At 42.8% G+C, this 13,891-nt stretch overlaps 1 protein-coding gene across 1 annotated transcript; it reads left to right on the forward strand.

Annotated features, from left to right (window-relative positions):
* Positions 1–1,083: 1,083 nt before the first annotated feature.
* On the forward strand, positions 1,084–8,229 carry EDN1 (endothelin 1). The gene is made up of 5 exons (XM_002816430.6): positions 1,084–1,760; positions 3,393–3,561; positions 4,975–5,130; positions 5,295–5,438; positions 6,993–8,229. The coding sequence occupies exons 1-5, from the start codon at positions 1,697–1,699 to the stop codon at positions 7,096–7,098; spliced, it is 639 nt and encodes a 212-aa protein (XP_002816476.3). The 5' UTR covers positions 1,084–1,696; the 3' UTR covers positions 7,099–8,229.
* The last annotated feature ends 5,662 nt before the right edge of the window (positions 8,230–13,891 follow it).

Raw genomic sequence — 13,891 nt, forward strand, 5'->3', positions numbered from 1 at the left:
GAGACTCTAAATTTATCCCATAGGTCTTACTGGGCCACTGTGAGCGCTTTGGTGGAGAACAAATAAAAATTCTGGGTGCTCAGTTGTCTAACCTGAAAAATGGGACTAGTGGAAAAAGCCAATGTGTTCCATGCACGTTTTGCTTTCTTTATTAAGGCATGATGTCACATGTACAGTAACTGCCCTGTGTGTACTTCGGGGGGGGATTTCAAGGTTAGATAGACAGGAAATTGTTTTGAAAATGTAAACACATTATTAAATGTGAAGTATTATCTGATTCGTTGTTCGAATGGCATTTCCTTCTCAACACCACCTTCCTTGCATATTCACTTAACCTTGTATAAGAACACCTTTTTGCCCTAAATGAAGAACCCCCCCCCCGAAAAAAAAAGTCCCAGAAAATATGTCCCTGCTTGTGCGGGGAATGAATGGAATATTCTGAGGTGCATTCCTCCTTCCTATGTTAGGCACCATTCCTTGACCCTCCTCGGCCCCCAAGCCAGGTTGCGTTTTTTCCTGCCATTTAGAAGGGTTTTCCTTTTTGTCCTAGTAAAACATCAGCCCCTGTAGCTCTTCATCTCCCCCTGGTGTTCTTCTCCCGCCATGTCTTAAGATTGGTGGCACCGACCAATCTTAAGATTTAAGTTCTGTATGAAAAACAGCTTTGCTTTTCAATCAGTTTATCAGCCTCCTCCGCAGGGGAAGTGTGGACACACAAAAGAACTTATCGGGGCTTCTGATCAGTGATAGGGAAAAGATTGGGCATGTGCCTAAACGAGCTCTGATGTTATTTTTAAGCTCCCCTTTCTTGCCAATCCCTCATGGATCTTTCTCCGATAGATGCAAAGAACTTTAGCAAAAAAGACCCGCAGGAAGGGGCTTGAAGAGGAAAGTACGTTGATCTGCCAAAACAGTCTGACCCCCAGTAGTGGGGGAGTGATGAGGAAGAGCATTCCCTTGTTTGACTGAGACCAGAATCCGAGAGACATAAAAGGAAAATGAAGCGAGCAACAATTAAAAAAATTCCCCGCACACAACAATACAATCTATTTAAACTGTGGCTCATACTTTTCATACCAATGGTATGACTTTTTTTCTGGAGTCCCCTCTTCTGATTCTTGAACTCCAGGGCTGGCAGCTTGCAAAGGGGAAGCGGACTCCAGCACTGCACGGGCAGGTTTAGCAAAGGTCTCTAATGGGTATTTTCTTTTTCTTAGCCCTGCCCCCGAATTGTCAGACGGCGGGCGTCTGCCTCTGAAGTTAGCAGTGATTTCCTTTCGGGCCTGGCCTTATCTCCGGCTGCACGTTGCCTGTTGGTGACTAATAACACAATAACATTGTCTGGGGCTGGAATAAAGTCGGAGCTGTTTACCCCCACTCTAATAGGGGTTCAATATAAAAAGCCGGCGGAGAGCTGTCCAAGTCAGACGCGCCTCTGCATCTGCGCCAGGCGAACGGGTCCTGCGCCTCCTGCAGTCCCGGCTCGCCACCGCCGCCGCGTGCGCCTGCAGACGCTCCGCTCGCTGCCTTCTCTCCTGGCAGGCACTGCCTTTTCTCCCCGTTAAAGGGCACTTGGGCTGCAGGATCGCTTTGAGATCTGAGGAACCCGCAGCGCTTTGAGGGAACTGAAGCTGTTTTTCTTCGTTTTCCTTCGGGTTCAGTTTGAACGGGAGGTTTTTGATCCCTTTTTTTCAGAATGGATTATTTGCCCATGATTTTTTCTCTGCTGTTTGTGGCTTGCCAAGGAGCTCCAGAAACAGGTAGGCACGCTCGTTGACTTGTAAGTCTCGGAATTACAAGTTAATGTGTTCTTATCCACCTTCATGCTTTTCTTGCTTCTAATTTTCCCCTTTCTTTTTATGACTGCAGCTTAGAGAGCAAGTGTCTGAGAATTATTGCTGAAAGCTACTTGTCTTCTAGTGTAAAATGTAAAATTCCTCTATTGAATACAATTAGATGCAATTGACCATAACATGGCATTAAAATAACTTATCGTTTTATTATTATTATTCCATTATGTGTTTCCTTGGCTTTTAAAAAATAAGAAGAGTATGGACATATACAATTTAGTCAAATGTATGTTTGTAATATATGTGTTTATACAGGTACACAGGACATACAGGAACTTAAATCTTTTTTAAACACTATTTTAATAGTGTGTTAACGTGTAAAATATTTGAGCATTCCAGCTTGAAGCCAAGGAATTTTATCCAAGTCGTTCAAGAAATATATGTGCAGTAAAATCACCTGCAGAACAAAAGTCTGTTGACTAACTACCGCCCCCCCCCCACCCCCCGCAGGCGGTTTCTGGGTGAAGCAGATGTTTTCTTTAAAATTTGTCATCATTGACTTTAGGTTTCTTTTGGCAGGTTTTTGGCACCCAAAACAGTGTGAGCTCTCTTTTCAGTTTTATTCACCTGTGCTAGGAGGGGAGCTAGGATAATTCTCGGCTGCTTAAGGATTTAGGCAGTGCGTGTGCATCTGCCCGGGTCCCCCCTGTTTTTAGGGTCAGTGCACTTTTTTTGTCTTTTCGTGACCCTGACTAAAGAGAAAGGATGTCAAGGGAATGAAAATCCTGGAATGTGTCTGATCATTTGAAATGTACAAAATTGGGCAGATAAGCTGCATGGCTAAATTGTCAGGAGGAAGAGGCAAGGCAGTAGTGGAGAAGGGGGAGGCAGCGGATCCCACACAAGCCTGATGCCCAGGGATTCGGAATTCAAAATCCACCCAGCCTACCTTCGGTCCCCTGACCTGCTTCTCAGCCCCACGTTAGGTCACTGGTTTCTATGGAGTTACTCTCCTGAATTGAATATTGTATAGTTAATTTCTCTCTCCAATCATTTTCCCCACCTAATTTCAAAAGATATATATCATCTGGGGTACCCTGTGCCCTACACAGCATGTGAAGTGGATGGGTACCCCCTAAAGAGAGGGTCATCCTGAATGGGGAAGTGGCCCCAAAGCTAGGAATAACAGTGTGATTTCTTGTCTTTAGCCACGTGCCAATGTTAAGCTTCAGTGGATTGTGCTGTCCTACCAAGTTCCTTGTAGAAGCCAACCAGATTTTCAACAGGCAGCATTCCACAGCATTTCCCTGAGCCTGCTTCAAGAGGGGTGGGGGAAGTCCCTTTTCAGGTGTTTGTCTCCTCTGCATTTGTGTAATCTCCCTGAAGGTGGATAAGCCAAGGGCATGAGGGGGAGGCAAAAGGTGAAGTGATGTTAAGGAGGGAAAAAAATAAAGAGCCCTTTTTTCTGTGTTTCTTGCTGATGGCAGGCTGTGTGCTTCATCTGCTTTTATCTGCTCTGCTAGCTCTGACTCTACTGTGATCCAGCATGTCTCTTGGCGTTTGAGGAGACATCCCCCACTGACCTGCTCTTTCTCTCCCCAGCGGTCTTAGGCGCTGAGCTCAGCACGGTGGGTGAGAACGGCGGGGAGAAACCCACTCCCAGTCCACCCTGGCGGCTCCGCCGGTCCAAGCGCTGCTCCTGCTCTTCCCTGATGGATAAAGAGTGTGTCTACTTCTGCCACCTGGACATCATTTGGGTCAACACTCCCGAGTAAGTCTCTAGAGGGCATTGTAACCCTAGTCATTCATTAGTGCTGGCTCCACCGGAGCCCAGTTTTAGAGTCTCTCTTCTAGGGACTCTAACGACATCCCTAGTGCCTCAGTGGGGACAGTTTCCCTCTATTCCTGAAAATAACGACAGCTTGGTTCTTAGCAACCAAGGGGAGGGTCTTCTGAGGCCTAATAGGTCAGGCTACTCGTGATGGGACAAGCAGGAGGCCGCTGCACATTTCCAATGAGGAACTTTCAGTGAGAGGGCCTCAGGGGGACACTCTCACAGTGGCATCTGATGGGGTTTCAGGAATAATTGCCAAGGTCAGATGTGGGTTAGTGCAACCTGTGCTTCTCATGGGAGGGTGGAGACTGACAGGCAGAAGGGACTGTATAGAGGGTTAGAATCTCTTAATTTTACTTATAGAAACACCTAGGCTCAAAGTGTTGAAGTCATTTGTGCAGGAGTGAGTTTGTAGCAGAGCTAGAACTGGAGCCCGGATTTCCTTTGCTGCTATATTTTCCCTTTAGAAATGCCCATTTCAGAACTGAAAGAGAAATACTGTCCATAGGCTTCTCTTTCACCTACAGAGAAGAAAAGTAGTTTTTCCCCTTCTGCCCTGGACACTAGTTCATCATCTATCAGAAGCAGTCATAAACAAGCACACATTTACTATGCATACAACGTCCCATTATGGCAAAGGAGGACCAAAATCCAAACAATATCAAACCACACCAAAAACCACAAGGAGCCTAATAATTACTAATGTGATACTTCCAAAGGGAGGACTTTATTTCTTAGATGAGAATGAAAATGGACACATTGGAAATTATTGGAGAGCCCTCTGGTCCTTCCACAACCATACGATATCACCGACTGGCAGGAGAAATGTGTGAACATGTGCCTCTTCCTCCCCCAGCCACTGGGGTCGGTGGGGGGAATGGTGGCACTTTTAGCAGTATCCTACGTGGTTTGAATTGAAAATAGGTTTTAAAAATCCTGTGAGTCATGGTTTTGCATTGAAACCTCTTCCCACTGCGTACCCACAAATAGTTGTTAACTAAATAGACCATTAGAAAAGGAAGAAAATATAAAGCAGATGCCAAGCATAGATGTCCTAATTTTTGACAAAAAAGCAATGTTGCTTGTGTAAAAAGAAACTGAACTTTGTGAAGAGTTGAAATGGAATTCCACTGAATTAGAAAAACTTGTTTTCTCCTGCCTGGATACATACAGTCAGGGCCATTGATGCACAGGTGTTCCTGGCTGTTGTTACACTTTACCCTCTGAAATGACGCTCCCAAGTGCTATGTGATGAGCTTCTTGTGTGCCCAGTGGAATGGGTGTGCCCATGTGTCTTTTTAAAGACTGTTAATTATGCTAATATAGTTTCTTTCTCTCTTTGGATAATAGGCACGTTGTTCCATATGGACTTGGAAACCCTAGGTCCAAGAGAGCCTTGGAGAATTTCCTTCCCACAAAGGCAACAGACCGCAAGAATAGATGCCAATGTGCTAGCCAAAAAGACAAGAAGTGCTGGAATTTTTGCCAAGCAGGAAAAGAACTCAGGTGAGCAGAAACACCTTTGCTTTTCAATCAGTTTAACAGCCTCCTGAACTCCTTTCTATCATGGTACTGCCTTCCTGTTTTAGAGAGACTAACAGAGACATTGAAAGTCAGGGTAAAGCCGAATATAACATTGCTGAAATGTTTTTCCCTGTGTATTTTAATAGGGCTGAAGACACTACGGAGAAAGGCTGGAATAATCATAAGAAAGGAAAAGACTGTTCCAAGCTTGGGAAAAAGTGTATTTATCAGCAGTTAGTGAGAGGAAGAAAAATCAGAAGAAGTTCAGAGGAACACCTAAGACAAACCAGGTAAGAGGGAAGGAAGAAAAATTAGGTAAGAGGTTCACAAGAACAACTACTTCCGGTCAGTGATGCCAGCAGCCTGTTCCTCCAGCCCTTCTTACCCGGGCAGGTGAAAGACTTAGAAAACAGTAGCAGAGGAGATCTATGCATCCTATAGATTAAAAGGAGCAAAAGAATCCCTCTTAAATATTTCCATGAAGCTCTGGAATGCAAACTGATGTCCTCTGTACTTTTAGCACATACCATTTCATCTACATGTAGATTTCCCAACCAAAATATATCCAGAGATGCCTTTGTCATTGGGTTATATACAGCCTTTGCCTCTCTGAGTCAATGTGTTTACCACTTTCCCTGAGAAATCAAAAATCATTTTGGGGAGAGGACATTTAGAAAAAGAATCAAAATGTCATGGATAATCAAATTCTTCAATAAGTTACAGTTATTCAGATGGCCAAAGGAAAAATAAAGTCATTAGATAGGGTTGGTAGAATTTAGAACATGCTGTTTTTCAGGTTTATGATCTTTTTTTTTTTTTTAATAGGGAAATGTGTTTGGTGCAGAGCCAATGTCATTCCAAAAAGCTCTCTCTTTTCCTGGTCAGTCATGTGCTGGGACAGAGAAGGGATCTGGATTAGGCAACATCATAGAGTTGCTCTGAGCTGCTCTTTGGTGATAACCCTTCCAAATCCTAAACTTTTTGGAATTCACAAGCTCAAAGGAGTAAACCTACTCTCTGATCTATCACATGTTCTGCATTTTTCTATCATGGTCTATGGAAACTTTTCCTAGAAATCCAGTGGCAAGAAGTTCTGTGATTGAAGTGTTCTGAGCTCAGGCCAGGCAGTCATGAACTATTTCTGAGTTGTTTATTACTGATTTGTGGGGCAGCCTCAGCTATCGGTTTCTTCACACCTGCTTATGAGAGTTTCCATATTTATGGTCGCAGGCCAGTAATGCTCCCCACAAGATGAGTTTCTGAACTAACCTGGAATTTTGTATGAGCTTTTATTATGCCAACTATTAAATCAACATTACAGTTCTTCCCTCTGTATTTCTCCTGTAAAAGGAAAACATTAGACCTGCCAAAAAAAAAATCTTTTTAAAAATAATTGCCATAAAGTATTTGCTCTGGGCCTACTGTAGGCTTCTTTTCTTTTTCTCTCTTTTCAACTAAGTCACTGTCAATTTATTAAGATGGCCATAGGTATTCAAAACCTATGCTGAGTTCCTCAAGGCAGGGTCGCATAGTGATGAAGGTTGGGATGGGGCTACGGAAGAAACCAGAACACCTCTAGTTTATTTAAAACCTGTATTTACTGCCCACTTCCCCTTAGACTTGGCCATATGACCCCTCACTCCCCTTCTAAGCATAGGGGCAGGCTTTATTTTTACAATGGTAATAGATATCACTTGAGGTTTTATCAAAGAGTTGCGGTGGGTGGTGAAAGTTCACATCCAGATTCAGGTTTTGTTTGTGCCAGATTCTAATTTTAGATGTTTCTTTTGCCAAAGGGTGATTTTTAAAAATAACATTTGTTTTCTCTTATCTTGCTTTATTAGGTCGGAGACCATGAGAAACAGCATCAAATCAATTTTTCATGATCCCAAGCTGAAAGGTGAGCCCTCGAGAGAGCGTTATGTGACCCACAACCGAGCACATTGGTGACAGACCTTCGGGGCCTGTCTGAAGCCATAGCCTCCACGGAGAGCCCTGTGGCCGACTCTGCACTCTCCACCCTGGCTGGGATCAGAGCAGGAGCATCCCTCTGCTTGTTCCTGACTGGCAAAGGACCAGCGTCCTCGTTCAAAACATTCCAAGAAAGGTTAAGGAGTTCCCCCAAACCGTCTTCATTGGCTTCCATCCGTGGTAACTGCTTTGGTCTCTTCTTTCATCTGGGGATGACAATGGACCTCTCAGAAAGCAGAAACACACAGTCACATTCGAATTCGGGTGGCATCCTCCAGACAGAGAGGAAGGAGATTCCACACAAGGGTGGAGTTTCTGACGAAGGTCCTAAGGGAGTGTTTGTGTCTGACTCAGGCGCCTGGCACATTTCAGGGAGAAACTCCAAAGTCCACGCAAAGATTTTTCTAAGGAATGCACAAATTGAAAACACACTCAAAAGACAAACATGCAAGTAAAAAAAAAAAAAAAGAAAGACTTTTGTTTAAATCTGTAAAATGCAAAACTGAATGAAACTGTTACTACCATAAATCAGGATATGTTTCATGAATATGAGTCTACCTCACCTATATTGCACTCTGGCAGAAGTATTTCCCACATTTAATTATTGCCTCCCCAAACTCTTCCCACCCCTGCTGCCCCTTCCTCCATCCCCCATACTAAATCCTAGCCTCGCAGAAGTCTGGTCTAATGTGTCAGCAGTAGATATAATATTTTCATGGTAATCTACTAGCTCTGATCCATAAGAAAAAAAAGATCATTAAATCAGGAGATTCCCTGTCCTTGATTTTTGGAGACACAATGGTATAGGGTTGTTTATGAAATATATTGAAAAGTAAGTGTTTGTTATGCTTTAAAGCAGTAAAATTATTTTCCTTTATATAACCGGCTAATGAAAGAGGTTGGATTGAATTTTGATGTACTTATTTTTTTATAGATATTTATATTCAAACAATTTATTCCTTATATTTACCATGTTAAATATCTGTTTGGGCAGGCCATATTGGTCTATGTATTTTTAAAATATGTATTTCTAAATGAAATTGAGAACATGCTTTGTTTTGCCTGTCAAGGTAATGACTTTAGAAAATAAATATTTTTTTCCTTACTGTACTGATTTTGAATCATTACTGAAATTTGTAAGGAGCGGGCCAAAGTGATTAAGTATTATAAAGGCAAATGGTTAAAGATGGTTTCGTAGAAAAGTGACAATTAGAAGGATATTACAGTCTAAGCTAATTATATAAAGAATTTTGTCTGTATCTTAAATGTTGATTTTATATTGCATTGAGGTAAAAACACAAAACAAAAAAGCAGCTTTAACACCTCTGTCTTCTCTTGGGTAGCAGCCTCCTGCTTTCCCGTCACCTGAAAATCCTCCAGAGACTTCTTTCATGAACTTGGCTCACTCAGGCTATTAGGCAGGATTCAACAGTTTAAGCTGATGGTGTGGTGAGAGATACTTTATCCATGTTAATGGACTGAAGGAAGTAATGGCAAGACAACCCCCCAAAACCTACCTAATTATACAAAGTTACATACCAAAGTTGCTTTTAGAAAATGGCCTGCTCAGAGCAAGTAGAGGTTTCCAATGGCTTTTTATTTTCTCACATTAAGGATGTTGTTTCTTAAGGAACATTGAGTACCATTGCTTCTTCATGATAGCCTAGGACTGGCCGTGTGCCCATGGAAGTAGAGACACCAGGTACTGATTGTAGGTCATCTGCCACAAAGCACCACTTCCTCTCCACTTTGCCTTGGCTGGCCTTGTCAGCTCAATGGAGAGCACAGTATTGCAATTGCAGTATTGCAAATGGTCACCACTAACTGAATTCTCTAAGATCTTGATCAGCCCTCGAGAATCTTCCTTGCCCGTCTCTAATAGTGTCTGAAGGAATTCCTGGCATTTATCAAATATTAGCTTGTAGTGATCACTGTCGTCCTAACAGTGACGCATCAGAAGGATTTCAAATAAGTCTTCAGGCATGCGTAATCAATGTCCTGGGCAGAGTCTCCGTCCTCATTGATCCTCATTTTTCTCTTTAAGGCACAGTCCAGTGTCTTTGGGGGAATTGTTTATAAAGCTTACTTTATCTAGTAAACTGTTTTTCAGTGTGTGACTCTCAAGAAAATTGTGAAGTTTTGCCAATGTTGACAAGGTGCTTGGTCTGAACTTGGCCAGTATTTAATCTTGAGCAAACGATTCAACTTCCTTCTATCATGAGTTTTCTCATCTGTTAAACAAGGGAGTTGAGGGGAGTTTATTTCATACCTCTGAGAAAGAGTTTGAGATTACATAAAGAAGTTGAAGTGGCATGAAAATAATGAAGATCTGAGCTTAGAAGTCATGGATCTAATACATTTAAGAGGAAGTCAGAATGAGAGAAGCCACTGAACAAAACAGTCCAAATGACAACATAGTAAGTCAGATTGATGAGTTTTGGTTGGGTTTTTCGTCAGTCAAACCCTTAAGCCCTCTTTTCCCATGCTTCCTGCTTCAGTATCCAGTAGGAAAAAAATGAAAGGGATGATGTAGACACTCTAGGGCATGAGGATTTGCAGTAAAATAAGTTGGGAGACTCACAGAAAATTAATATTTTTCAAACATGAAGAGGAAAAATTCAGTTACATTACAGACCACGTCAGCTTGAAGGGTAAACTGATGGGATGGTCTGTCACATTTCTTGCTGTTTTTCCAGTAAAAGCATGGTTTCTGGAAAGCCACTTAGGACAGCTTTCTCTCTTTACACTGATAGCCCAGGCAAGCTTTGATCTCAGAACTCCAGAAACCAGAGAACTCTAGGTGGAATGTGGTAACTTTTGCTGGGACAGAGGGAACACCTACTAATAGGTACTTCATTTGCACCACCAGAGATTGGCATCTATTTCGATGCATCCACTGGCTTTGATACTGCTTGTACTCCCCCAAAACACAGCTTGGGTATTGGACTAATCTAGAGCTCCCTCAGGAGAACTCTTGCTGACATTAAGAAAGAGCAACATTTTGTCTTTCCAGGTGAAAATCCAAGGCCCAAAAAGGGAGGTGACTGACCTAAGATCACAGAAGGAGCTGTAGCACCTCTGGAGCCTGAACACTTAAGTTAAGCACGACTATTTCAGCCGGAGGGCCCCTGGAGGTCTGCAGAAACAGATGCCCAGGCAAACCTTGCTAGAAGGCTCTGGGTACTAAAGCCAAAATCAGCCTTTATGAAAGCTTTGCCTCCCAACCTTGTAGACAGTGCTTAGCAGACCCATCCCCTCAAGAGGAAAGAGAAGAAATGTAGGGAAAGAAAAAAGGACTATAAGGAGGCTGACTATCTCACGGCATCATTAAGTAAATGTCTATAGGATAAAATAGAATATAACTAAGAATTTTTAATTATGATTTTTAGACTTTACTCACCAAAGAATCTATCTGAGTGAAGGGGGAAATCTCGTGGTCAGTTCTCTTTTTTTTTTTTTTTTTTTTTTTTTTTTTTTTTTTGAGATGGAGTTTCGCTCTTATTGCCTAGGCTGGAGTGCAACGGTGCGATCTCAGCTCACCACAACCTCTGCCTCCCGGATTCAAGCGATTCTCCTGCCTCAGCCTCCTGAGTAGCTGAGATTACAGGCATGTGCCACCATGCCCGGCTAATTTTGTATTTTTAGTAGAGACGGGGCTTCTCCATGTTGGTCAGGCTGGTCTCGAACTCCTGACCTCAGGTGATCCGCCCACCTTGGCCTCCCAAAGTCCTGGGATTACAGGCGTGAGCCACTGCGCCCAGCCCGGTCAGTTCTCTTTTACTCTACAATGCGAGGCAGTGGTCTGTTTGTTTTTTTTTTCCTCTGTGTCTAAGGTCTTGAAAATGCCTGTTTTCAAATTTAAGTTCTCAATGTGTAAAACACTGCTTTCAAGCCTATGTTCTTAATAGAGTCCCTTCTGCCTTGGCTTTATCTCACCTTTATACTCACAGTTCCTGGGGACCTTGGGTCTGGAGCTCAGAATTTATCTACTGCAAGTGAATGTTACACATTTCACCGTAACCTCTCATCTTTGTAGAGAATTTGGTTTCCTGTAGCTTTTCACATCCCTTCTCTCATTCGATCCCTATCCTCACACAACAATCCTTTCGGGAAGTTGGAACTATGTCATATATCCATCTGACAACCAAGGAAAGAGACATATTGAAAGGGTGAGTAACTCATCCAGAGTCCAACATCAGGCAAATAGCAATACCAGAACCCAGGACCCCTGACCCTTTCTTCTTAAACTCCTCCAGAGCCAAGGGGATACACTGGACCTGCAACTTGGACTAAAGTAAATTATTTCCAGCTTGTGAGTGAACTGTGAGTGGAATGAACTTGTTCTTATTCTCTTAGGAAGATCAAAGCTCCATATGTACCCTGAGCCCTAGTTTTGAACGTCTCTGTCGTATGATTTTTTGTTTACTGCATCTTTCTTGCTATGACAATGCATGGTTGGCAGGAAACTTGCTGGCATTTACAAGGCTTGCCTCAAATCTGGTGCCATGGAGCCATGACAACTTCATTGACAACTACTGGCCATACAGCCAATACATCGGAGGAAATAGAGTGATGAATGTGATGGCAGCGGCCATCAAATTTCCTCAAATCTTGGGCAGTAATCATAGAGACAGCTAGGGCTGGTGCCACTAGATAGCAAAAAGAGAAGGGCTTAGGCCTTGGAGACAATGAATGATGGAAATATTGGGTCCCAGGGATGACAGGCTGCCCGTAGCTCAGAAAGGCAGCACATCGGGAGTCCGGCATGCAGTTTTGCCCGTTTAGAGTCTTCTGGGTTTCTGCATCCTATTCTTATTCTTCACATTCCGAGTCATTCCAGTCCCCTTCTGTGTAAGTTGCTGTGGAAGTATCCAGGGATAATAATCACAATATTAAGCGGCCATTGACATGGCATGGGCACTGACCAATTAGAAAAAGCTGGGACAGAGCTGTGGGGCAGGCTTCTGATGGACTCTGGCTGGGCTAGGTGTTCAACCTCCTGATGTTGGCCTGTAGGGGACCTTGTGATCTGGGGCAGGGGTGGGCAGCCAGGGTGGAATTTCCAAGTTTCTTGTTGCTAGGGCTATTTACTAACCAGGATGAAATCATTTCAGCGTTTTACAGACTAGAATAGTCTCACTGGGATGTGCTCCTGTGTATGTCAGATTTAAAAGTATCGAAACCATTCTCTGCTTGATAAATTATTCTCTTTACAGCTTCACTGAGCGAGATGACATTATCTTCACGCCCGTGGAGTTTTGGCACCAAATCTTTCTGCCCATGCACCTTTGGTGTCTCCCTGCACAGTCATCTCTGGGCAATGCCCCTCTCTCTGCATGTTCCCCTCCCTCGTGCTCTGGTGCCCTTTGGGAGAAGTAAAAAGACCTTAAGTGTCTCCTTGTCTCCTTGGAGATTTTACTTTAAAATTTTTTTTATTTTACATGTTTTCTATTTATAGCTTTAGTGGTACAAGTGATTTTTAGTTACATGGATGAATTGTATAGCGGTGAAGGCTAGGATTTTAGTGCATCCCTTACTCAAGTAGTGTACCTTGTACCCAGTAGGTAGTTTTTCAGCCCTCACCCCCTCCTATCCTCCCCAAGTTCTGGGTCTCCAATGTCCATTATACCATTCTGTATGCCTTTGTGTACCCATAGCTTAGCTCCTACTTATAAGCAAGAACTTGTTGCATTTGATTTTCAATTCCTGAGTTGCTTCATTAAGAATAATGACCTCCAGTTCCATCCAAGTTGCTGCAAAAAACATCATTTACCTCTTTTTTATGGCTGAAGAGTATTCCATGGTATATATATACCACATTTTCTTGGCCTACTCATCCATTGATGAGCACTTAGGTTGATTCCATATCTTTGCAATTGTGAATTGTGCTGTGATAAATATATTTATGCAGGTACCTTTTTGATGCATTGACTTCTTTTCCTTTATGTAAATTTCCAGTAGTGGGATTGCTGGATAGAATGGTAGATCTACTTTTTAGTTCTTTGAGAACTCTCCATACGGTTTTCCACAGAGGGTGTATGAATTTACATCCTTCTTGGAGATTTTTAGCAGGGCAATTTTGTGGTTGCCAAAGCCAAGATCTGCCTTAGACCAGGGCTTCCTAGGGCCCTAGCTCTGCAATAGGAAGGAGCAAGAGGGACGGGTTGCCTGTAAGATGAAATCTTGCCCTCTTAGATTAATTTGGGACTAGGAAAGGGTGGCCCTGTAATTTATTATTTAAACTGGGACATATTTGACAGTACTTGGTGACACTCTTAACAATTCTCATGGAGCTACACACTGGACTGTTGTGGACAAATGTGGACATATGGTCATCTTAGATCAAAATAAGCCTTGAATCAGTTCAGAATTTCAGAACTGTCTTTGCTTCTTGGATGTGCTGGAGCTTGGCACTGTGTAAGCACATGCAATGTCTGTATACATTTACCTGCAGACCAGGCTGCAGCAGAGCACCTCCCCCTTTTCTGGTGCCTACAGCCTCAAGCTCAGAGCTTAGGGCATAATATATAATTCAATAAATACTTATTCAATGGATGAATAAATACAGAGGTGAGTTCCAGTGTTCAGTAAGAGCAGGGTGAAGGTGATACTCTTCTAGCCAGAATGCGACTAGACAACAGAAGATTTATAAGACCCATTTCCAGGGCTCTTTTTGCAGAGTTGACATAGCTGAAATCTTCTTTTATTGAGGCTCCACGCTAGTGGTAAATTATTTGACACAATGGCATATTATTTCTACTCCAACCCATCC

The sequence above is a fragment of the Pongo abelii genome, chromosome 5, assembly GCF_028885655.2.
Source record: "Pongo abelii isolate AG06213 chromosome 5, NHGRI_mPonAbe1-v2.0_pri, whole genome shotgun sequence".
In the NCBI taxonomy this organism is placed as follows: domain Eukaryota; kingdom Metazoa; phylum Chordata; class Mammalia; order Primates; family Hominidae; genus Pongo; species Pongo abelii.

Bases quoted from the DNA above. Each gene is read 5' to 3' on its own strand.
- EDN1 (XM_002816430.6), top strand. From the start codon at position 1,697: ATGGATTATTTGCCCATGATTTTTTCTCTGCTGTTTGTGGCTTGCCAA. The intron at 3,562-4,974 runs GTAAGTCTCTAG...TTTGGATAATAG, and splicing joins ATTTGGGTCAACACTCCCGA to GCACGTTGTTCCATATGGAC. The intron at 5,131-5,294 runs GTGAGCAGAAAC...GTATTTTAATAG, and splicing joins CAAGCAGGAAAAGAACTCAG to GGCTGAAGACACTACGGAGA.